A 26,851-nucleotide genomic window follows, 5' to 3' on the forward strand; every position below is an offset into this window, starting at 1 on the left:
GAAGAGATCTCTGCCAGGTGCCAAATATAAAGCAACACAATGGTTGGCAGTGCAGTAAACTTGCTCAAATTGTATTTTTTCTTTTGGATCTTTTCAGCCTTGAGTAAATGAACCTCCCTTGGATTGGAAATGGCAACTGAAACATTATATAAATCAGCACGCCAGCTTTTTAAAGGCATAAAAATAAATTAAAACTTGAAAATTTGGATTCAACAAGTTCATCATGCCTGTAACTGACAGTGTCAATATACTGAAATGATTCAAGATACAGTTCCTAGTTCTAATTTTTGGTCAATGCTGCTTTCAGTAACGAGTGTTTTTGGCTCAAATATGAATTACTGCTCTTCTCAATGGAAGCTGACTAGTGCCATCCCACAGAACAGAACACAAAATCTTCTCTCATGGAGGGCACTTACCAACTGCTACAAATACCACGTTCAAAATCATGTCATGCCCAAAATCAAAGTTCATTTCTTCTGTTGTCAGTTCTGTACCGCTGTGGGAGCTCTCCTTACGTACTAATCAAAGTGATTTTCCCCCTCTCTCTGGATCAATTTCCTTCCACAATAAAAATCAATTCTCAGTCACTTTGTCTTCCCCAGTCAAAGTCAATTCCCCTCACGCTGACATACATATTCAAATGTCTCCCCTGGACCAGCAGCACAGTCCAGCCCACTGCAGCTCTTTGTGGATTGATCAGGTTTACCCACGGGCAAACAGAATTAATCCCCCCTCACACGTGCAGGATCAATGTCCTCATCCCAGTTTAACTCTGTTTCCCTCCCTGACCCAGGCATTCGGCCTCGTGCCCTTCAGGAGCTCTGATCTCCCCCCAGCACATCCCTTCCAGTTTTATTCCAGCTTTTCCCTTTCTCATTCCTTGTTCCAAACTTTCACAATCCCACAATACACACTCCATTCCTTCTCTTTATTTGACACCTCTGGGGTCTCTTGCACCCAATTCCTTCCCAGCTCAGCAGCGGTGCAAGATAAACTCAACTAGAACCTGGAGCACTTCATTGGCTCAAGGAATCCATTCTGCCTGTATCTTTTATTTCCTTTTATTTGTTTTGCTCACTGTGCTACTCTTTTACATGCTGATCTTTAGAGATTTCAGTACACATTTCTCAGGAACATATCCCAGTTAAATTGTCACAATTCCATTAACTATCTTCTCTGAACATCTCAGACCCAATCCTTGCCTCTAACCAAGATTTGTGGGATGTCATTTTTCTAAAATCTTTTACAGATGGACTCTGAAGAAAACCCACCCACTCATCATATGTCTCTCATGGGGTTTTTATACCTTTTGCTAGATTTTCATCCAGACTTGTCTGATTATATTTTGAGAATAATTGTTTTACAGCTCAGGAAAAAAGGGAAAATGAAAACATAAGCAAATATTCTAAACAATATCCAACCAGGAATTAATATATCAGCTTTTAGATTAAGACTGCAGCTGGAGGTAGATAGAAGAGGAAAGTAAATTCAGAAAACAAAGGAGATCAATATTCAAGTTTTGGTGGAAAAATATTAGATGTTATATCCAGAATATCTAAAATAATTTTAATGATCTGACAATGATCACCTTGAATTTACTTCAATGCATAAAAATATTACACCTGCAACTGCAGTGCTGGACTGTGTTAGGCTGCTAATGTAATTTCCTTAAAATTTTTTAGAAAAAATTATAATTCTGTGATTGATATCATCATGCTTTAGCCTCAATCACTTCCATGTATCAGCCTCCTTGATACATTACTTCAGAATACTTTGTTTTTTTCTAGCAGAATAAAAAAAAGAGCATTTTTCCCCCCTCAAAATAAAATTTACACTATTTCAGGAGAAAGCAAATTTATCCATTCACCATTGTCTTTATCTATTTCCTCTACCAGCATTTAGAACTTGCACCACTATTTGCTGTTTTTGTGCTGTTTGGAATTAATTTCTATGCAAAAAAAAAAAGAACGGGGGGAAAGTCGTCATAAGTGCAAGCAAGAAAACAAAGTGGGGATTTTGCTGGCGTGGAGCGAGGCAGGGCTGAGTGCTTTCCTGGAAACCCTGCAGCCCCATCCCCTCTGTAAATGCATTAGGACCTATTGTTTCAGCTCCAGGTGCACATGTTTGTCTACAAATTATTTTCCTCCTGAAGGCCAAAGAACAAAAGCCAAAAAAACCCCCCTGAATTGGAAAATAACCTCATCCAAGCTCATTTGCAGGAAATCCAACACTCTCAGCTTTATCATTCCAAACCCCATGGAGACAACACAAGGGACAGCTCCATGTGCTTTATGTAGAGAAAAAGAATAATTTTGCCTCAAGAAAACTCAAACAGCCTCACTCAGGGACTGGGGGAAGAAATGTTCAACCCTATGATGTCTTTGGTTTCAGTAAGCTTTATCTAATTTAGCAATAAGATAAAAATCTGAATTTTCTTTTATCACTCATTTTATCATAGACCTTCCTGCACAGCCAGAACAATTAAATTCTTGTGTTGAATGACTGAAAATGTGCTCAGAAGGGAAAGTTGCTTGCTTTGGTTTTGCCTTTTCTTTTGTGCTCTCCAAAGACCTGGTTGAGAGACTGCACAGCTGGAGAATATCACTCATGTGGAAAAGGAAAAAAAAAAGATGAATGGAATCTAAACCAATTAAAAGTACTTGAGATTTTATAATTTTTTATCTCACTCTTGAATTTCAGATTAAATAGATCTTTGCAACTCCATCTGATCACATTCTAATGACAAACAACACATAACACAATCTGAAACAATTTTGGAAAACATCCCACAGAAAATCCACAGCAGATCTTTTTGCCCACAGTGATTAATATCAGAAGCTATGGAAATGTCCACTCAAATATTTCCAGTTTTCTGCAAATCTTCTTTTCCAATTTTGAATTATTTTAAGGAACACAGAATATTCAGAGAGATTTCTGACAGCTCACAGTGAGTCACCTAAAACCAAAAATGAATCCCCTTCCATGATGACAGCCCAAACAGGAGCAGAGCTGCTTTTTAGGAGTGGATATTTGTCATGATATTCCCAAATAAAATGGCAATTCAAGCTTTCATTTTTAGAGTTCTTCAAAGTTCTGAAGATAGAGTTATTTCTGCAACAAACAGCTGTGAAGAGACTGAGTCTGCTGTACAACAAGAGTTTGGGAAGGGAGGGATTTATCCTGAAAAATCAGAATACCAAGCTAAGTTACTCCTCTGTAGGGCAAATTAAACACTTAATTTAAAAAGGCCATTTCAGTCCTATGGGAAGTCAAAAGGATTTATAAAGAAAAATTTATATAAGGCAAAATCCCTTTTTGCCTAAGATCACATAGGTAGGAACACAACAGGAGAGTTACATCTGCCAGTGGTATTTTCCACAAGCACAGTTCACTGATTTCAGTGGTAAACAGAAATAGAAAGAATAGAAATAGGTTAGAAATAGAAATAGAAGTAGAAATAGAAATAGAAATAGAAATAGAAATAGAAATAGAAATAGAAATAGAAATAGAAATAGAAATAGAAATAGGTTTCTCTTTCCTGCTGGGGAGCTGAGGGATGGGGTTGGTATCACAGGAACTGATAAGGTGCATTTCAGCTGTCACTGAAATTTATAGGAATTAGCTTCTGATGTGTCATCATCTCTATAATGACACAAAACTAAAGAAAATAGAGAAAATTTAAGAATTTGCTACATCCTCCCTGTGTTTGTGTTTCTGTACAATAATCTGACTCTCAAATATTTAACTTAGACTTACTTCTGAAACAAACTCAGCTTTTTTCCTACTTAGGGACTGTAATTGGGCCAATATGTGTTATTTTCAACTGTTTTCCATCCTACCTCTTCCTTTCTAAATATTTGTGTTCAGGTATCATTGTTGGCTTGATTTTCCAGAGCTCAAAATGTGGACATTTCATATTCCACTCAGCACCTCCTCATGAGATACGAAAAAAGTATTCATAGAAAGAGGTTGTATTTGGGTTTAACATTGTTAGTGTTTCCTCTCATGAGGGATATTAAATAATTTCATGCACAACTGCTCAAAATATTTTTTAAACTTCGGTAAACATAAGATTGCCAAAATCTAACATATGTTATGTGGTATTTAATTCTCCAGAGGAACTGAAGGAACAAAACACTTCTGCTAAAGTAATTAATAAGCACCAATACAGATACCTAGAAGCTGTTCCATCAAAATGAATCATATCCTTCTCCAAGTCACACCCAATATTTAAGCAGTCTAAAAATGAAAATTCAATAGACAAGAACACTGGCTAAAACAAGTGCTGAAATCTCATGTATCGAGATCAAATCACCAAAGCTGTGCTACCTTCTGCTGCTCCTGAATCAGGAGAAATAGGCAAGTTATTTGTAGAAAATTAATTTTGCCTATGAGAAACCTCATTTGGCACAGCACATGAATCCTGTGGGGACTGGCCATTAAGGTGAAAGTGCATATTAATGAATTATTGAAAATAAATTAAAAACCAGCAGAGTTCCTTTAAAAATCCACTACCTTTGTAAAGGTGTTTTCAGTTGCTGCTTACAGACATGACAGATAATTCTTACTTTTTGTTTTCCTGTAATTTAACATATCCAAATTCTCTGCTTAGTGAATCCTGCTGTAATACTTGGCCAGCATTAAAGTGCTTCACATATTTTGTCCTAATATTTACTAGGCAAAAATAGAAGCTCAGGTCATGTGTGTGGATCTTTCCAACCAACACAAAATTCCTCAAAAAGGAGCAAAAGTTTGGGCTCCTTCTGTCAGGTTGGTGTTGAAGCTGCTGCCTCTGGCTCCTGGGCAGAGCTGCAGGAAAATGTTTTTCCCAGTTCAGGGGCAAAGAAATCCTCTCCTCCTTCCCCAGAGAAAATAAGTTAAAATTCCACAAACAGCAGATGGAATAATAAGGAGAGGCAGCATCCCAATCAATGAGGAATTTCACTGGATTGCTCGTTCTGAAATTAGAGCTGCTCAATTGTTTTACATTGCACTCAGTGAACACTTAAAATAAATAAAAATCAGCCTCTGAACCTGCATTAGAGCCATGAACTCCTCCACAGGTGATGTCACTGGGCTAAAAATTCATGATATTTCTCTTAATATTTTGTGTTTTTTTTTTTTTTTTTTACTATTTATCATATGGAGTTTTACACATAAAGCCTACCTTACACATCTTAATATTTGTATTTTTACTCTTTATAATAATTTCAATGCCATTATTAGGACTGGTGTGGATTTTTTCTTTTTGCTTTTCATTTTAAAGTAATCTTTTCAGTAATGAAATTTCTTTATTGAAATGATAAGACAAAATAATAAAAAAAAGATATTGATTCTTGGTTTTGATTTTGAAAATTCTCTTAGTACTGAATAAGGAAGTCTGCATGGTTTAAGATGTTATTAATAAAATAAAAGTAGAATCAGAAAATAAAGAAAGGAAGAAGCCTATGCTTCTTCATCTTCCCATGATAAAGAATGGAAAGGTACAGCTCTAAATGTCCAGGTCTATTTTCATGTAAAGGCATTTTCAGAGGAAAAGTGCTTTTTGTGGTTGAGTTACAGTAAGTTTCATTCAGTTGTCATTATTTGAATGACAGAAGTGACACAGAAATTGAAATTCCCTTTTCCATCACAGAAGGTTCCTCCAATTCAGTACTGAAAAAATGAGTTTAATACCAAAACTGTCACTGCCTTTTCCACCTGGGCCAACACGCTGCACACCTTTGCAAAATGTTTAATTAATTTCCACTAATGATGCAGCCACTCCATTAATGCACTTTACAGAGATCCATTCCTGAGGATCAAAGCCAACATTTCAGGAGCTGGAGCCTCTCTGGGTGCTCCAGGGCACAATTCACCTCCCTCAATGGAGACATGGAGAATTTATTTATTTTTATTCCTGGATGAAGAGGCTCTTCAATATCTGCTTTACCACAAAGCAGAATAAAGTGGCCATGAAATTTGGGCTCATCACTGGATGAGGTGTCATTAGCCTAAAATTCCTGGGATTAAACAGGCTGAGACAAGAGCAAGCTTAATTAAATTTATGGAAGAGTTTAAGGATCACGTTAAGGAACAGAAGAGGGGAACCCCACAATGTTGAACCCTTTATGTAACAGAATCTTTATAAAAAATTTATTTAATGGACATATTTTCTGCAGACAGGCTCTGCATAGTATGGTTTTGAAAGTTTTAGAGACCAAAATACAGATTTCTATGGAAAAAAAAGAAAGAAAAGAAAAAGAAAAGAAAAAAAAAGGAAAAAAGAGTGGGAACTGCCTACTTGAGTCCTTTCAACTACATCACAAATTTACTTTTTCCCTAACAAAAATACCCTTTATAGACAGGTTGGTTCTTTTGTTTTTTGGGTTTTTTGGAAACAATCCAGCCTTCCCCCAACATAAGACTTTTGGATCCACTGATGAAGTTCAATTTACCAAATAACAAGAGATCTCAAAGATACACAATTCAGAAAATATGAAAATGCTCACATGATGGGTGTGAATGGCTTTAAGCTGATGGAGGTCAGGCTTAAATTGGATATTAGGAGGAATAGAATTAGCTTTGAGATCCCTTCCAACCCAGACCTGGGATTCTGTGAAAATCAGCAGCCTGAGAGGGAATCACTGACCCCACAGCAGGAAACATTGAGAGTTTGACATTTTCTGTTTCATAAACTGAATATTTCCCCATTTTTCTAGGTGTTTTTGGAGCCAGCTGACACCTTTTTGTGGGTTGGTGGGCAAAGGAGAAGTGCTGAGCTTGAGGGAAAATCTGATTGCAGCTCTCCTGAATGCAGAACACATTTAGAAGAAATGAGGCTCCTTTGTTTCACAAGGTGTCTTTCCAGGTTTTCATCCCACAGCAATTGTTTGTCACAAAGCTGAAATACTTAAAAATCAGGTTCTGAAAGAGGCTGCACTGAGAACTTCACATTTTTCACAGCTCAGCAAACACTGTCATGGAAAAGCTCTGTTAACATGGTTCACATACTTGTGCTGAAAATGACATTTAGCTGCAGACACACATACACCATGTCAGAGATGCAAAAAAAAAAAAAACCCAAATATTTTTCCACATAAATCCACAACGACAAAATATTATCTGTTAGCACCAAGCAGAATAAAAAGAACGGAGTCTTGTTTTGAAGGTATTTAAGCTCAGTAAATGTCTAAAAGAGCATTTTCCCTCGCTGCTTTTAAGAACCCAAAATTTATTGCAGCACAGTAGGAGCCTTCAAGGTCAAAGGGTAGAGAGTCTGCTTGCTGCAATATAATCTGACATGCTAAATCATGTACCAGCAGCCAGCAGGGCTGCTATCATGAATTTGTGGGAGAATAGAAAATGATTTTTACAAAATATTCATTAAACTATATGGCAATTTTCATTTTTTATGTGTTCTGTTTTACTGCTTTGTTTTTCCTTCCCCATAAACAATCTTTACAGAAAGCTCCTTCTCTTTCTTATCTCTCCTTTGACAAACATTATGTCACAGAGCAAAGGCTGCTAATGGAATAGATTCACAGACAGGAGGTGAGGCTTTCTTTGGGACTATAGAAAAAGCATTTTTCAGAAAGTATGAAAGGAAAAAAAATGACACATTCAGGGTTTTTTGTTTGCTTTGTTATGAAAAAACACGTGTATAACATTCCTGAGGATGATGGCAGAGGATCAGAGCCTTCAGCAACACTTTAATCTGCTGCTCAGCTCTATTTATATTCCACCTGAAGGGAGAAATAACTGGGAGATTGACAAAAAAGTTCCTGAATTTGTCTGGGGCTAAATCCTGCAAGCATGCCAGGCTAGTTGGAAGCTGTAAAACCCCAAAATCTCAGAGAGCCATGAAATGGGAACTCCTGAAAGAGATATTTTACAGGACACAAAAGGAGATCCTAAAGCAGCCAATGCAGAAAGGCAATTTCAGTCCAAGTCCTTATGGGCAATGGAGATTAAATAAATAAAATAAAAAGAAAATAAATTGCAATAAATATATGAATGAAAGCATTAAAAAAACCCCAGAATCCAGTGTATTATTCAAAACAAAGCAGCTCAGAATCTCTTTAATTCGAATAGGATGGGATACAAAGAAGTAGAGTGAATTCCACTAAAAATACAAGATTTTAGTTGTACTGCCAGAAATAGCTTTCAGGATGCTCTAGAAGAAATGAAGGGGTTTTATCCCCTCTTGTTACATAGATCACAAAGTTATCCCTGAGAGCAGCTGAATTTAATCCATTGCTATGCAAAAGGTAATAATAATAATAATAATAATAATAATAATAATAATAATAATAATAATAATAATCAACCCAAAACCAACAACTACTACTATTATTTATTCTTATTATTACCATCTTCTCCTTCTTCTTTTAGGACCTTAAGATTCACAGCTTAAGTTCTTTCCGAGCTTTTCAGAAAGAACTAAGTTTTGTTTCCCTGTCCTTATTTTCCAGTATCCAGAGCTCCCCTATCTGCCACTCCTTAGTCTGTTTTCAGTATCATTTGTACAAATGAAGAGCTGTAAATCTTTCATTAATTCTGGACAATTGAGGATATTCACACGCTTATTTACCCATGAAACAAAAAAGTGTCTGAGCTACTCAAAAGTTGGTAATTTAAACAAAGCTATGCAACAAAGATATTAAATATAATATTTAATTACTCAATAAACTATTACACAAAATCATAGATTCATATACAGATAACAGTAAAGCATAAAGTCCAACCCTCAATCTAGAAAATATTTGCCATTTGTGTTTGAATTATCACAGGCAGTATCAGCATTAAAAAAGGAAGGATTTGACTTTGATTTGACCCCATGCCTTTATTTTTGGGAGGGCAGGAGTGAAGTTTTTATTAGCCAAGGGTGCCCAGTTTGCCCTTATTGCCTGTGTAGCTAACTCAGAACACCTGGGCCACACGGGCTCTGCATTGCACCTGCAGCATCAAACCCCAGACTGGGCAGGCTCTATCAGGACACCACATGGCAGATGCCAAAACCTCTCATTTTCACCCAGAAAACCCAGCAGTGGCATTTGTGAACTGAGAAATTATTTCCACTCTTTTTACATGGGGAAGCTTGGAAGCAGCAGCCCTGAGAGGGATGTGTAAATGGAAATTAGATGCTGCTTTTTGCCCAGAAAGCAAACAACCATCAGCCCCATCAAATGTTTGCTTTTCCTTTTCTTTTTAATTCCTTGGAACAAAAAGGCCAGCTGGCATTCCTTCCATTTCTGTTATTTTCTCAAGATTCAGAGTAAGCCAAACTCACAATTACCATAAATCTAGAGGGCAGTGTCTAATAGATAAATCTCCCAGAGCTGATGATTTGCATTTAGCTTTTGAGAAGAAACCCAGCTGAAGTTTAACCCACAATTCAATTTTAGATACATCACATGAGAATGGAATGCACCTCTCCACCCTGCTGTTATTTTTCATTCCACCTTTTCTCTCTGGGTCTGATCACTGTTATTATCATCCCTGTGGGCTGCCATTTGCAGCTTTCCATGATTTTGGGTCCAGAGAGCCAGGAGGAGCTGAACCACTTCAGCTGACCCACTGAACAGTAGCCAGGGGCTAAGTGAGCACATGAAATCATTAAATACTGTTTTGAGTCACCAAACACAGAACTGAGACACTCCAGGCCAGATTTATTCCTCATAAAAATTGGTCTAATCCTTCTTCAAAGACTGGATCCTCAAAGGACTGAAGGAACTTTCTATTCCCTATCCTGAAAAAGAGAGTATTAAAGCTATTCTGAGTCACAACAGTGTCAAACCCCAACACTTAACATTCCCACCAAAATGTCCATCTATAAAGTTTTGGAATTCATGATGGGAATATCCTGTTAACAGCCAAAGCATCTGCTATGAAAGGGCTGCACCTGGTCCCTGAGATCACCACAGACTCCTGCAGACTTTGAGGAAGATACTCTTATATCTGGACTAAAAAAGCTTTAGAAAATTATGCTTTAGTCATAAGTGCAAAGCAAAAGTTCATCCTAATCAGACAGGACTCCACAAACAGCAGCCCAGCTTTGCTGCTGCTCTGTGGAGCCACCTCTGTCCTGCAGATCTGCCCTGGAGGCTGGGCTGCCTTCAAGTGCAATATGGATAATTCATTTGCTATACCATTAATGAGAGAAATTCACAAAGCATTTACATTTTAAACCCCCAAAAAGAAGAATAATATTAATACAGAATTCCCCACAATTAGAGCTCTGTACATAAAAATAGAAATAGAGCTCAACTCACAGACAACCAAGGATTTACAGGAGGAATTTGGATTTGCATTCCTTCACTTGAAGTAATTAAATCTGGAGACTTTTATCTTAATATAAAAATGCATTGCTGCAAATTTTCAGCTTCAAAAGTTTTTGGTTAATTATTGACTAAATCAGTACTTCAGTAACTATTTTCCAAAGAAGTGATTTGGTTTACAGAGTGACCACAGTATGTGGATTGTAATTATCAAGAATCTTTGTTCAAAGTAGCACAAATTCTGAAGAAAAAGCTCTTTGTTGGTCATTACTGCAAAATTCTGTTTTACAATTGAAACCCGTGCCTGTTCACCTGGGAAGCATTTTAATACAGGAGCATTTTAAACGTTAACACCTCCATAATAGCCAGCAGAATGTGCCTAATAAAGGCTGATTTACACTGTATTTGATTAAACTGTATCTCCATCTGCAGAAGGTAAATGGATTCTTAAATTACTCGGGATAATTACAGCCCACAAACCTCCCAGACCTCTTGCAGCAGCTCCTGGGCAATGAGTGAGGAGGCAGATCCTGAGCTAAGGGATGAGGACACGTTCTGGCTGTGGATTAAATCCAGGGAATCAGCTCAGCCCAAAGCTTCCCTCTTAAGCTGCACTAAGGGAAATACAGGTTGGATATTGGGAAAAAGTTTTTTACAGAAAGGTGAGAAAGTTCTGGAACGTTCTGCCCAGGGAGGTGGTGCAGGCCCCATCCCTGGGTGTGTTTAACAAAGCCTGGATGTGGCACTGGGGGCCAGGGTTTAGTTCAGGTGTTGGGGCTGGGTTGGACTCAATGACCTTGAAGGTCTCTTCCAACCCAATCATTCTGAAAATTCTGTGAATTTCTCCCAAAGGCACCACACAGAACTCAGCATGTGCCCTGTGCTGGTGCTGACCCTCTCTGCAATGACAACTCCTCTCACCATCAGCACTGAAGCCCCCTTGGAAAGGGAAACCAGAAAAAATTCCCAACAGAACAACAAAGGAGTTTGTGGGATTTTTTTATTTTTTTTTTCCCATTAAATGGTTGCTGAGCAGCCCAAATGCTCCAGGAAAGCTGAGCTGAAATTTCAGCTGGCAAATATTTTGATCTCAAACAAGGATACTCAAAGTAATTTTACCTCAGCTTCAAGGAGAGTTTAGGAGGTAGAAGAGTAATCATGGATGATTAGATAATTATTGAAATATTGAATAATTATTAGATAATTATTGAAAAAGCAAGCTTATTTAAAATGGTCACAGCATCCTAAACTCAATATTTCTGTCTTAATGATCTACAGAAGCCTATTTTCAGACAGTCTCAGACTAACATATAGATTGTTTTGATATCACAGTTTTCAACTCCAGTTAAAGAAGGCAGGAAGAGATTTGAGGACTTTTGAGTCCAATCTGCATGCTGTAGTCATTCTTCTAGAAAATACAAAGTGAGAAAAAAGAGGCTGTAAAATGTTTTCTTTTTTGATAATGGGAGAAAATTGTCCAGTTTCCAATTTTGTTGTTGACTTTGCTGATAAGAAATCAGTTAATGAAACCTTTGATGATAATTAATGTAACAGCAAAAAAAAAAAAAAGTGATTTATTGTCTTTTAATTTAATGCCAAATTTTATCCTTTTTGCTGGTAATTTATAAAAAAGTCTGTTTCCCTTGAAAAGTCCCTAGGCAATAGTTTTAAAGTCTACAGAAAGCAGAGAGAGTCAAAGGAAAAGATTTGGCAGGACACTAATATATATTAAAAAAATATTAAGATGTTTAAGCCAAAAGATCCTGACAATAAATATTTATCAAATCCTTATTAATTTTCAAATTGCACTGTGGGAAATATGAGGCTGTTGCAGTGGCTTTTATGCCTGACTGCAGAGCTACTGCAGCTCCACCACCAACTTTGGAATATTTGGTTCCATCTCTCCTCTGAAACACACCTGAGGATTGTTCCTGGTCTAAAGAATACAGGAAATATGAAGATTTCTGGCATGTAGGTAAAAAATATCAGGAGCTTTTAAAATGAAGAATGTGTTGGAAATGTGTCAGTTTGTGCCAAGGATGCAGAATAACTGAATTCCTCTGTAGGGTTATCACCTGTGTGATATTCACTCAAGAATGAGTGAATAACTAGCACAGAACAAAAATTAACAACAAAAAATGTAATTTTGTATACAAGACTTTATAACCCTTTTTTTTTTTCTTTTGGCCCAGTATTCCATGTTATTATTGAGGATAACAGCCATAAAATAAAGAGAAAAAAGAAAAATCAGATTCCATCAGATTTTAGAGTGGAATAGATACTTATTATTCCCTAGAAAGAATAAACTGTGGTCTGAAGATGGTAAATGAAATAAAGATTTGATGATTTAACCTCACTACAGAGCCCAGAGTGATCCTGGGCCTGTCCCTCAGCTCAGCTGCTGCTGAATGAAATCCCCAAGGTTTAGTTGAAATTTGACTCAATGGACAACCAAAACTGCCTGAGAACCTTCAGTGTTCTGAAATTACACATATTTTCCCCAAAATTTCAGTAATTTGGAAGAAAATGCCATCATCTAATCGTTTTGATAGGATGTATATTATTTAACAAAAATCCCTGATAGTTCCTAGAACAACTACAACACAATCCAATTGTTTTCCTGACACTGAGCCCCATTAAGGGAGAAACACAGGGCTCAGGTCACACATGTGCTGTTGTAAACCTTGGATTCTGCTCTGACAGATGGGATGGCTGAATTACAATGGAATCAGGTCCTTGTGAGGGAAACTGCAATTCCTTCTTCAGGCCTTGTTTTATTTGTCACGGTAATTGATGCTGGGGCTTTGGACAGCAAAGAGCCCTGTGGGATTGTTTTGGGCTGTGCTGGGCAGGGCCTGGCTGTGACCTGAGGAACATTTCCCTCACTTCTGAATCCCCCATCCAAATACAAACCATTAATTCCAAATGTACATAGCTTTCATACACTATTTTGCTATTTTAAAAGATTTTTTAATGGCAAGCATTCAACAGCTCTACCCTCCCTGAGAATTCAGTGGATATTTCAACTTTCTTCTAAACTCATGGGTATAAACTGCTGCTGATGACAGAAATCAAGGTGCTCTAGGAATGAAACACCCAAATCATCCCCTCTGGAAGCTCTGTGTGCAGAGCTCTGACACTGAGATGGTGGCCTGATGTGCTTCATTCAAATACCAAATTATTTCATTAAAAGCCAGCAAGTTTTTAAGAACAGGCAACAGAGGGTGATAGAGCAAACAGGAATTAAGTCACTGTTAACTCTGTATGTATTGAACCCTTAAATTTACTTCTCAATTCAAATATAATTATCAGCACGTTTCCAAGCCAAGAGAGTCAGGGACATAAGGGTGTCCTTTGCTAATGCCAACACAGATTACAGAAAACTCCTGTGAAAATTCAGTCACGTGGCTGAAAAAGGCCCAAGGACACAATGGTTTTCCAAGAGATGTGAAAAATGTGGTGGCTGGTCAAACCTAGCTCAGAAAAGGCAAAGCCCAGACACAGAGAACTAGGAAAATTAGGCTGGGTAGTGTTCCATTAATCTGGATATATCAGTTTTACCTAAATAATAGAGGAAAAAAAAAACAAAGACAGAATTGCAGCCTTGTCCATTCTAATAAAAATTACTCTTTTCTTTTGAAGATGCTTAAATAGCTTTACAGTCATTAATTTTAAAATTTGAAACAAGTACTTGCACTATTTTCTTTATATTTTCTTGCACTAGGAATGAAGGCAAGCAGCTTCCTACTCTGACGAGTGCTGTATTGCAAAATTTAATTTTTAGTGCAGGCTACACTTCTTGCAAGCTCTAACCAAATAGATAATTAAGCTAACCAACTAAGAAAGGCCAGCTTCTCTTTGCATTAAAATCAACAGCAAGTTGCTTTATCAGATCATAAATAAATGTAGACACAATTAAAATTTTAAAGATAAAATTATCAATGGTAAATGAAAATATTCTAATGCAATAAATTCTGAAAATCCAATGATAGCACAGAGAAAAAATAATGATTTGACTCTAAAACAGCTGAAAGGAAAAGGGATTCTTCCTGCTGATTCAGCAAGGATTTGGGATCTCAAGGCTTTCCCCGTTGCCTGAGCTAAAGTGTGGGATATAACAGCACAGGAATTAATATTTAGGTGTAAAATTGTACTAATTCTATATAAATTCCTGGGCTGCCCATCCATTAAATAATGTGAGGATGCTGCATCTCCAAGATCTCTGTTGCCTTGATCATGCACGCATTAGAAATTTTCTGCTTTTACAGAATTTGGGCATTCACCAGGATTATCCATTCAGTATAAAAAAGTGCCTTTCAGCCCTGCAAATGAAATAATAAAAAATAAAATGCAGCTCTGGGTTTCCAGCAGAGCCATTCTGAGCCCCAGATCTGTCCCTGCAGCAGGAGGGGCTCCAGGGGCTGACAGACAAAGCCCACGAGGGGCGACACCTCCCAACAAGCCTGAATAACTCAATCTGAAAGTTGAGCTAACAGACTTTTGGACAGTAGTAAATCACTGTCAAACAATGAGAGACACGTTGATGGTTATAACTCTTTTCTCTGTTGACACATCAATCTGTCTGTCATTCAGTGCAGAACAGAATCCATTACATTAATATGTTTCCACAGGCAAATTGAGAAATTGTGATTTTAATCTCATCAGGGTGGTTATTTTTGCAAATAGCAATTTTAGCTTGTTTAAAGTTCTTCTTAAATTATTAAGTAATTCTTAAATTAAATTATAGTTGAAGAAATGAAACGTTTAGAGCTGAAAACAACTAAATATTAGTGCAGCTAAATTGTTTCTAATTTTTTTTAGTGCTATTGCTTCTGGAGAAGGTAATACTGTATAAAACAGTAATGAAGATACTACACATTATCTGCCTCAAAACTAGAATATTTTAATTCATGGAGTTAAAGACGCACCAGGTATTTCTGGTATATTAAAAATTCACAGGGCTTTTTCCTGATCCCTCCCCAAGCAGCATTAGCTGATACATGTGGGTTCAGTCAGAATATTCCAATAAATAAATAAATAACTAAATAAATCACCTCTCAAAAAGCAGAATTGTACCAAATCCATGGCATTGCCCCGGCAGGCCCAGATGGAGCTGGAAATCATGGAAAGCTGAGAGACTGGCTCCCTGAACTCACTTCTAACACCAAACTCCACACATTTTGCATAGAAACTCTCTTTTTTTGGAGTTCACACCTGCATTTCTGGAGGAATTGATTCAGCCAACCAGCACAACTTGTGATGAATCTGAACCAGACCTGTGAGAATTCAAGCTTTTGCCTCTCAGAAGAGAGTGAAGTCTTTCACGATATTTCACATTTAAAGTGAGGGTTTCTTCTGGTACCAAATCAAACCCAAACCAACTGACTGAAGTTCTTTTTTCCTATGAAGTTTTATTCATGATCTTTTTATTTTAGCCTAATACTGCTCTCTAAAGACCATTTTAGTGCCCAGTTGAGTGTAAATAATTTCCTTTGTGGTTTAGGAGTACAAAAATACTCTTCCCTAATTCAGTCCTCATGGCTAGAGCTTGAAAGGTACCTTAATTAGACTAATATAATTTTTTTCCAGCTTTTTGAATATTTCATTAATGACAAGGAAAAACATGGACATCCACAAACCAGCAAAAGGATCCTGGGCTAAAAGAGCAAATAGAAAATATTTTTTTCAGCAGATTGGATGACACAAGTAACCTTTGCCATTCCTCTGTAGTTTACATGAGTCAAGGGAAAACAACATTAAATTATACAATGCCAGGCACATAGAAATGATAATTTCCTGCTTCTCTGAAAGTTTACCTACCTTAAAGAAAAAAAATAATATTTCTCTGTATGTCAAGATTGTGTCAATCCCTGTGTTCACATTTTTATACACTTGTGGAAGACTGTGGTGAAAATATCTGGTAAATACTTGTGAAATAAAAAACCCAAAAATCTGACTTGTGCAAATGGTCTTGAAGCTTATGAAATCAGGACAGTTGCTTATGAGTTTTAGCAGATGGAATAATGTAAACTCCAAGGCTCAAAGAGGACACAGAATTTAAATTTGTCTACAGTCCATGGTCTATAACTCCTTTACCTCCACATATCCTTTAAACTTTGTGTAAATAACTTTGCATTGTACCCTGCTGTGTACATTTGGGCTTGTCCCAGTATATTTCAGATGAAAACTCGGGACAAAATGCTTGACATTAATGTTCAGGCACTATTCCTTCCATGGCAGGCAATTATGACAGAGAATTCTTATTTTTTTCCTATTTTAACCTGGAGCTGACCTGCCACTGGAATGCAGTTTCCTCTCTCATCATTGTTACTCTGTAAGACCACTAATAGCACCATGTCATGCAACACTGAGAAAAACCCCAAACAAACAGAAAAAACAACCCTCACAGACCTGCAATCCCATTGTTACTTGGGTAATAAAGAGAGGGATTTTCCCTTTATGGCTCAGGGGTGGACACAAACAGGACAAATAATGAGACAAAAATGCCAAGGAAAACTATCAGGGTCTTTGGGACAAGAGACAAAGGCACGGGGAGGAGCACAGCCCTCCTGCCACACTGCTGCTGGAATTTGCCTGCAAGCACTCACTTTGGACAAAAAATGGAACAGAAAGTTTTAGGAACTCTTAAAACCATTTCAGACCATGCTTGAAGTGTTTTAAAAATTCCTGACAATGGTTGGAGCTGGCCAGGTAAGCTGGATTCTTGTTGTTTCACTGCCCTGGTGCTGACAAACAGGAGCCATCAGCGGGTGAGGTTCCAGCTGGGAATCCCTGGGGGCAGAGGCACTGAGGGGACACTGATGGGAACACCAGGGTGCCAGGAACCTGCAGGGATGGAAACCAGGGTGCCAGGAACCTGCAGGGATGGAAACCAGGGTACCAGAACCTGCAGGGGAGAACAGGACCAGGAACTGCAGGTGGAACCAGCGCAGGAACCTGCAGGGATGGAAACAGGCCCAGACCTGCAGGGGGGGAAACCAGGGCGCCAGGAACCTGCAGGGATGGAAACCAGGGTGCCAGGAACCTGCAGGGATGGAAACCAGGGTACCAGGAACCTGCAGGGATGGAAACCAGGGTGCAGAACCACAGGGGTGAACCAGGTGCCAGGACTGCGGATGGAAACCAGGCCCAGGAACGGCAGGGAAAACCAGGTCCATCAACCAGCAGGGATGGAAACCAGGGTACCATGAACCAGCAGGGATGGAAACCAGGGTACCATGAACCTGCAGGGATGGAACCAGGACCAAACATGCAGGATGGAAACCAGGGAACAGAACTGCAGATGAACCAGGGTGCAGAACTCAGGGGTGACCAGGGCACGAGATGAAACCGGTGTCAGAACTGCAGGAGGGAACGGGTGCAGAACCTGCAGGGAACCAGTACCAGGAACCTGCAGGGATGGAAACCAGGGTACCAGGAACCTGCAGGGATGGAAACCAGGGTACCAGGAACCTGCAGGGATGGAAACCAGGGTACCAGGAACCTGCAGGGGGAGAAACCAGCTCAGCCCAGCAGCAGCTGCTCCTATGGGGAATCCCATGGAGATAACCCTGAGGGGTTCCCTGGCACACCTGTCCTGGGGGATGCAGGGATTTGGTCCCTGGATGTTCTCTCAGGTGGGGAAATGATCTATAGGATGGCCAGGATTTTGTCCTTGAATTTTTCATGAGGGAAACAAGGACTGCAGGATTTTGGTCCCTGGATGTTCTCTAGGAGGGGAACAAGGACTGCAGGATTTTGGTCCCTGGATGTTCTCTGTGAGGGGAACAAGGACTGCAGGATTTTGGTCCCTGGATGTTCTCTGTGAGGGAAATGAGGACTGCAGGATTTTGGTCCCTGAATGTTCTCAGTGAGGGAAACAAGGACTGTCCTTCAAAGGGAACCACCAAAATGCATTGGCAAGGACCCACTGAGCTCAGCTGCCATTCCTCTAATTCCATTTCTGTAATTCCAGAAGTTCACAGCTTTGTTAGCATGGCTAAAACAGAGAGGTAAGAGGCAGCAGAAATATGACTCCATGCAATAATTCAAACTTCAGACAGAAGAACTTAGTTCTCTTTTCAGTGTTTTCTAACCACTGTTTGGGAATTTCCAATTCCTTGCAGGCTTAAAGAAATCTCAAGAGCAGCATAAAATTATTGAATTAGTTTTAGATATGCTAAGCCTTTTAGCTCACATTACATCAATGGCAAATGAGGTACATCAGAGTTCTAAAAGGCAGATTACTCATTCAGGATCAAAATACAACTTTGAAATATCTGGCATATGCAGTTTAAAAATTCAAAATGTATTAGTAATTAATATTTGGGTTAAAAAGTGTCATCAAAAGTATTTTGATGGGGATTTTAATGAGATAAAAAAAAAACTTTAAATGACAGTTTAAGCTGAATACTTCTGGAAAAGATTATAGTAATTGCCCATATATAATTTTCAGATTTTTTTTTGCAAATACACGAACTACCACAGAAACCTCAAATAAATTCAATTCATACAATTCTTCCCATTGAGAGAGAGAGGAATGGACTTTGTGTACTTTATTCTTCTGTTCTATTTGTGTTATCTTATGCTTCAATTTTAAATAAAACTTGTTTCAGATGACTCTCATGTAGTGAAACAAGACAAATTTTAGTGTTTCAGTTTTGCAGCTATGATTTAGCATTCAAAAAAGCACCTTTACAAACCAACTCATTCTGCTGCATTTTTTAACTTTTGTAAACAGATTGCAGAGAAGGAGCCAATGCAGATCTGGACATCTTGTATGTCATCAGGCACAGCTTTTGAGTTTTTTATTGCATAAGGGATGGATTTCTGACAACACATTTTAAAAATTGCTTCTTTTCCAAAAAACGACAGGCAAGAAAATTACTCATGGAGAGGAATCTTTGTTCAGTGGGAGCAGAGCCCCCACGTTCTCTGCACCGGCCCAGGGAAGCGGCTGCACTGGAGCACCAGGCAGATCCAGGGAGCAAAATCTCCCCAAAACTCCAACCAACACAGGGGCTTCCCACAGCAGTTTGTGCTCCCTGGCCTGGAGAAGGAGCAGAGACATCTGAGCTTTCCCCAACCAGAGGTCTGTTATTACCAAGTCTGTCAGTGTAAGAATGAAGTCAGAATTTTAGACACCTTTCAGTGGACAGGGCACTAAACCCCGCTCATGGATTTTTTTTTTTCAATATTTGTTATGACAGCTGTGTGGATTATGATAGTTACAGAGGATTTTAGAAATTTGTTAGTTTTTCAACATCGTTAATTAAAGAAAATAATAATAATTAATAAGAGGTAAAGTTTCTTTATAAATGTTGAGGCTCCTTAAGGAGCAGGAAATTTTGGTAGAAGAAAGTGATCAGTGTTCACCATGGTCAAGGATCAACAGAGTATTTCAAGGTTTAGTCCTAAGGCATATGAAATACATTACATTTTTTATTTATTATAACTTGTATAAAAAACTTATATTTTCTAGCCATTCTAATATTTTCATAAGAAAAAGAAAATTACACTCATAGGCTTTACACAATTCTAAATCAATGCCATCAACTCTATTAAACTTGTCAGGAGGCAGATCCAACATAGCTGAACAGGTGTAATCAGGAAATAAATATTGTCATAGAATGATGGGGGAGAAAGGTGAAACTGTACTGCTGACAAGTGTATGCTATTTCATAAAAAAATTCTGCTTTTATCTGTAACAATGGTCTGAGGAAGACGATGCAAAAATTTTTAGAAACATTTAAAAAATCTTACCTGATGAGAATTTGGAAAGACTAGAAAGCCTAATTGAAGCAGCCACGAATACAAGGATACACCATAAAAACTCCCACTCACTACTGGCATGTGCAGAATGTCCAGAGTTCCTCCCTGTGTGTTCAGGAGCTCATCTGGAGAACATCCAACACGAGGTGGTTCCTCCCCAATGAGTTGATCTTGCCTGACATCCCTGTTCCCTCGTTCTTGATTTCCTGAACAGAAATCCTGTCCCATTTCTCTCCTGCATAGATCTGTTACACAAACCCCTCAGCACTTCAGATTCTCTGCAAAACAGACAATTTTGGGGAACAGCACCCGATTTTATGTGTTCTGCTTTCCTGCAGGATCCCACAGTCCCCGTGAATGTGTCACTTTTCCCCAGCCTCCATCCACGGTCTCTCACACCCAGCAACCCTCTCCTCTGGCAGCTTTCCTTCCTTCCTTCCTTCCTTCCCAGAACAGAAACCACTCATACATTTTTCTCCTTTCCCCAAAATACTGCTCATGCTACTAATTACAACCCCACCAGTTCTTTCTTAGTTTGCTAAACTTGCTGTTCTTCTCCAGCAGAGAAAAGACTTTGGACTTCATCTTACCCATTTCCCTTTCACCCTTCACACGGCCTTTAATCCATCTAACAAATTAATTCATATCTGATGGTTACAGGCCTTTTTCTGGCCAAACCTGAGGGATTTTTCTGTTTGGATCTCCTGTAAATTCTGTTTCTCTTTCCTGTTGTCTGTTCCCTTCAGATCATCCTGCACAACTCTTACAAATTAGTTCTTTGCATTAGATGACATTATTTCAACTATAGATAATGAGTAAAAAAAAATTCTTTTAAAAAAATAAACATAATATTTGCAATTTTTGAAATATAAATAGCAACCAGTAAAATAGCAGCCATCTAAACAGAACTTGAGCCATACAATGGATAAAAAAACCTTGTTTGAATTTCTGCACAGTATCTGTTACATCTCTACCAAACAAAAGAATGAGTTGAGCACAAAATGAACCTCTTGTTTTCCAACAAATGCTACTTAGCTTTAGCTCATAACATTAGCTGAGAAGATTAGGCCTATGAAAACTCAATTTTCCCAGTCCAATGGGAATAGTGGAAAATAATACACAACAAAATAATAAAACCAGCCTTGTTTTACTCAAAAGAACCTAACACTGTGTCAACGTCCCCTTGAAGTGATTGATGAAGTAATATGGAGCTACACCAAAATAGGGGTTGGCTATCATTTAGAAAAACAAACACGTTGGAGTCAACCAAGGAAACAATTGTAGAGATAAAAACCCCAAACCACTGACAAGGCAAAGAACACAATTCAGTCCAGAAAATGGAGAAGTGCAGAGATAGCAGTGGGGTTCCATTTGCTGCCTGGCTAACCAGGGACAAAGAGCTGACAGGTAATGCACTGGAAAAACGCTGAAATTCCAGGCCAAATTCCAGGCCAAAATTCTATCTCAGGTCAAGGCTTTTGCTCAGTGAAGGGAAATGGGGTGGGAGAAGGGCCCTGGCTGCAGGAGATGTGGGGAAATGTGTGGTGTCCCAGAAAACACAGCCTGAGGGACCTTGGAAGTGTCACCAGGGGTGAAGGTGGGAGCTCCAGCAGGATTCCTCAGCAGGAGGAACTGTCAGTGAAGTAGCCCTTAGGAGAAGTGTGGACCCCGAAAAGAATTTTTAAAGAATATTTTTAAAGAAACTAAAAATAACTCCCGAAGTTTGCGATACAAATCTGGTCTCTTACCAAAAGTTTTACTGAATTTTCAGCTGCATTTGTAAGAATCTGCCTTCTAACTTCTGTAGCTTGTTTATTAAATGGAGAGCTTTGGTTCAGCACTCCAAAAGCTATGGAAATGGATCGCTGAATTCCTAAAAGCTGCTGTTAGACACACCTGCATTTGTCACAGCCTGACAAGCACACCTGGACAATGGTCACAGCTAGAGATGGCAATGGCTGATTTGGTGATCCAGAGGAGTGAGGACTCCTCTGTTCTTGGAGAGCATCCACAGCATTTCCTAAAGTTTTCCCTAATTTTGTATGCTGCCACATGGATATTTCACTTCTGCCAGGTCACAAGAGTGTTGGGGCTCTTTCCTGATTAACTTCATGCTTTACTTTTGCTCAAGTTCCAAAATGAGTGTGCAGTGCTGTGGGACCGTGAATCTCCCCAGAGTTCTGCAATGTCCTTGAAAGGTTTTGCTACTGGAGACAAGAAATTTAACCTAGAAGGAATAAAAAAATTCCTTTTATATATATATATATATATATATATATATATATATGTATGTTCTCTACAGAATAAGGTCTGTGGAGAACACAACAGAACCATAAACTCAGAGAAGCACCTGGAAGAGAAGGGAACAGCCTGCTAACTGTATTTTAGGAGAAGTTCTAGAAGTTATGAAGCCAGGGAGATGAAATCAGAAGGAGGGACTGTTTTGAACAAAGGCAGAGGGGATTGCAGCTGTGAGGGGCTGACAGAGAGAAGGATCTTGTGCTGAGGCCCCAGCTTGTCAGACTCCCAAGTTAGCTTAAAGGTCACCTCTGAAAGATAGCATTGCAAAGGGCAAATATTACAAGGTTGCCCTCTCTGCTCCTCCAGCTGAATTAGGCCTCCACGAGATGGACTTTGAAGGATGGCACTCCAGGGCTCTGCCTCTTCTCTCCCATCATTTGTCTCTGTTATAAGACAACACTTTATATATTTACTTCAAGATCAGCAATGCAAAGAGCAAGATTACATACAAGGATAAAGAACATGTGCATTTATCATGATAACTATCTATTACAGAATACCAGAGCAAGAAAATTAGGTTGGGTGAGGCTTTTTGGGGTTTTTGTGAGACACTGGTAGAATCACTAAAAAACAGTTTGCTGAGACAGGAAGATTTTATTGTTTGTAAAGGAAATGAAACACAAATTGGCCTGCAAATTCTTATAAAGAAAGCATCAATGACAACTTTTGCAACTGAAGGAGGTACTACAAAAAATATTCTTTATATTTGTAGGAAGAAGCTTGTTGAATTTGGATACAAAGCAAGTGGAATGGGATGAGAAAGCTCAGAAACTTAAAAAAGAAACCCAGCAAAGTGAAATCTGTTGATTTTGAGCAGGTAGATCAAATGATGAGCACTCCAAATGTGAAATACTTGCTGATGTCACAGAGGGAAGCACACAGAATGCAGGTCCTGCAATAAGGTGGGATTACTCTCAGAAGGACACAGTGGCAAGTAGGAAAAACCACTGAAGTTATTGGAGCAAAAAAATAAGTTGTGCTTGAGCAGGCCACAGGGAACACTGGCTCAGCAGTTCCATATTCATGGCATCACCAACAAATGACAATTATGGGCTGAAACCTTCAGCCTTGTGCACCCACCCTCACTGCGTGGCCAGGCAGGGATGGACTGCCACAAATATAAAAGAAAGAGGTAAATTCTCACCCTAGAATGGAAAATAAGAGGTCAGGAAGCACTGAGTAAAACAGACCCTTTCAAATTAGCAGGAGCTGATCATCTGCCAGCTGGAAAACTGCTCACAGGGTCTCAGGGCAAGTATTGGTGACTTGGAGGACAGAAAAAGGACAAAGTGCTGCAACACTGACACTATCAATCACATGTATTGACTAGAAATGAGCAGGAAAAGGGAATTGGAATCTGTGGTCCATAATTAAAGACATTTCCTGCAAATACTGGAAGTAAGGAAATAAGAGACAACAAACAGTACTTTGCAAAAAACAATGCAAGGAAAATTCACCTTGTTTCATTTTGCATAGCATTTCTTTAGTAACTATGACTTAAAGATGAAGAATTAAAGTAAATCTAAGAAAAAGCTCTGACTTGAGAGAATTGCAAACAGATCCTGGGTTTCTAAAGAAGAATCTTTGAAAAATGAAACTTTACCTTAGGAAAATGGAAGTGCTTTAGCTTATCACTAGAGATAAAAAATTTACAGGATATGCCAGGGACCTCAGAGGGAGCCAATCCATGTGGGAAAAAACTTGCACTGTATCATGAGACAGAACTCCTCAATTAAGATTAATGTAATTCTAAAAGAAATCTCTAATTCTTCAGTGTAAATTTCAGTACATTTTTGCATTGCAAAGTGACAAAATCAAAATAACATATAGCTATCAGAAAATTGGACTCAGTCCAGAAGATCTTTCTAATTGTAAAGTTTCTATTTAACATGGATATAATTCAAAAAATATTTCTAATTTAATCTTACAGCTACTGTAAAAGAAAACTAGGAAAAGATGCTGGTCCAGGACAGTGTTTTAAATGAGCAAATCTGTATTTAGAGAAGAGGGAATTTGGCAAGTGATCAGATCAAGAGGGATCCTCATCTAAGGCAAAATCCTTCCCTACTCCAAATCTCCTGACTGGTATTTCTTCTTTTCACACCTATTTCCATTCAGCACCTTGGAAAATTCTTCTAAGTCTAAGAAAAATACATTGTGCTTAAGCAACTCCTGCCTTGCACTAATCTTCTGACTTCATATTTGCCATCTTTCTGCACTATCCAGAGTGTGCTTAGTCTGCAAAAGTAGCATGGAAAATTTTTAATTCTCCTGAAATACCTGGCACTGAGCAACGTCAGGTGAAAGAAATTTAATTTTGTGGAATATCATTTGGCTTTGATACAATTTACCCTACCTTGTACACTAACTCCAAATTGAAAATCAGTTTTTTTCCAAGACCCCTTCTTCAAAAAAATTAAGCTGTGGACAAGAAACTCTATTTCTGTGTTTTCTCACAGGTGTAGTCATTGACCCCTGAATATTTGTCCCCTCATTTTAGGATATAAACAGCTTTGTTATTAACCCTCAGAGTTTCTGACCTTGCTGCTTTTGTGAAATAATAGTGTGAGAGTGGAATTTTCTTCCAAATGAAATGTTTACTCTATAAAGCTGTAACTGCTATATTGCATTGTATTTTTATGTTTATTGTTTTGAAATGATGTTATTTGTAAGTATAATTCTGTAATAAAAACAAAACAAAGATTGATGCTGAAAGAGAATGAAATTTCAGAACATGCTATAAAACTAATCTAATACTGGAAAATCATAAAAAAGTGCAATTACTCTATTTACAGGTGAAAAGGAAAAACAATTGCATACATAAAAATAAAAGCTTTACTTTTATAGTAAGAAGCTTATGAACATTGAAATGAAAGTGAAATCCTCTTACAAACAAAAGGGTTAATCTTAATTGTGCATCAGTTTTGACTATAACAGGGACATTATTTTAATGCTGTAAAACCTGTTTTTTACTCAAAAGTACCTTTGCATAATGAATGTTGTGGCTGGTGCAGAATTTGCCTGAGTCTCTCCACATAAATCAAACTGCAGCCAACCTCCTTTTGTTTTGCAGAGCTGATGTTCAGTCACAATATTCTCTTTGGTGCCAGTCTGGAAGTACCAGTTCCTGCTGATGAAAATGCAGATTTTAAAATCCAATCACCCAATATATGTGCAGCCTTCAGAAATATCAAAGGATGGGGCAAAAAGATAATTTGGGATGGGGCCAGTTGGAGCCACAGAATTACATGTGATGGGTGGAAAGGACAAGGAGAATTTATGTCTGATTATTCCTGGTTTATCCTGGAGAACCTCTAACACATCTGGGAAGCTCATAGGAAATCTGTAAAAAACACAATCCCACAAGAAACATGAATGTTTGCTGTTCTAGCAATGATTTCAGTTTTGAGTGGAATGGGTTGAAATTTCCTCCTTGTCAGAGGAGCTTCTTTGGGAGAGTTTCAGGGTGATTTGTTGCAGTTTAGAAAACAACAGTGAAACCAACCTGTGATTTTGCACCACTGTCCTCCAAGGATGAGGAAAATGTCTCCATGTGACACAATATTTGTGACACAATATTCAAAATCAAGGGAAGATGTAAATTTGGAAAGCAAAGTGGCACGTTGGTACAAAGGTGACTTCCAAGTCTCAACCCTTCTCACTGGAGTGTTCTTGTATGGCATCAAGGAAAGACACAAAAAGAATTTACCTTAAATTTACCCTCAGCCTGCCTATACCACAACTAAAAACCCAACAACTTCTGTGCAGAATTTCCTGAGGTTTTTGTACCAACATCTGAAATGTCCATCAAGCACTGCCTTCTACAACAACCAAAGTGCTGTTGGTATAGCCAAAGAATTTATTTGTAAGGGAAGATCACATCCACCAAAATCAGACCCTACATCCTCCTTTTGGAATTTAATGTGCAAAAAGAGAAGAAGGAACCATATTAATCCAAAGCAAAATGGAAAAAGCCCGTGGAAAGAGCTACTTCCTGAGCTATAGTAATTAAAAGCCTTGACATATCTATGAAAGAAGGGCTTGGATAATCTTTATTATACTGTAAGCAAGGCAAATGGCAGATTGATATCCCTTGGCACAGGAATACGCTACTAAATATTTGAAGACAAGCTGTGACTTCAAATATCACATCCAACTGCAACTTTAATTTTTTTTTTGCAGAAAAAGCAACTCATGCTGAGGAAGATATGGCTTATTTGAAACTTATTTACTGTCATAACAGATGGTGAAGACTAGAGAGAATATAAATGAAAAATATGGGGGCCCAATAAATGTCAAGGCTCCCAACTTGGTTTGTAAAATTAAAAGAAAAAAAAAAGAAATCAGCTATATCTATGCAAGATACAAAAACTTAACAGAATAGATTAGCTTTTTAACATCTTGGAAATAACCATTTTTCTGCCCACACAACGTGAGATCAAAAATTGCATTGATTTTACAGTCACTGCCATCTTGAAAAAGTTATACAGCATGATCTATGCAGAGTTACCATTGTTCAA

General features: G+C 38.3%; 1 protein-coding gene across 1 annotated transcript in view; it reads right to left on the bottom strand.

Annotated features, from left to right (window-relative positions):
* LOC135447660 (uncharacterized) overlaps positions 1-26,851 on the bottom strand; it is a 66,710-nt gene that overhangs the window by 14,283 nt on the left and 25,576 nt on the right. The window contains exon 4 of the mRNA XM_064712720.1: positions 25,315-25,461. Coding sequence (XP_064568790.1) covers positions 25,315-25,461 — 147 coding nt within the window. The remainder of the gene's footprint in view (positions 1-25,314; positions 25,462-26,851) is intronic.

This window comes from Zonotrichia leucophrys, chromosome 4A, assembly GCF_028769735.1.
Source record: "Zonotrichia leucophrys gambelii isolate GWCS_2022_RI chromosome 4A, RI_Zleu_2.0, whole genome shotgun sequence".
Lineage (NCBI taxonomy): Eukaryota > Metazoa > Chordata > Aves > Passeriformes > Passerellidae > Zonotrichia > Zonotrichia leucophrys.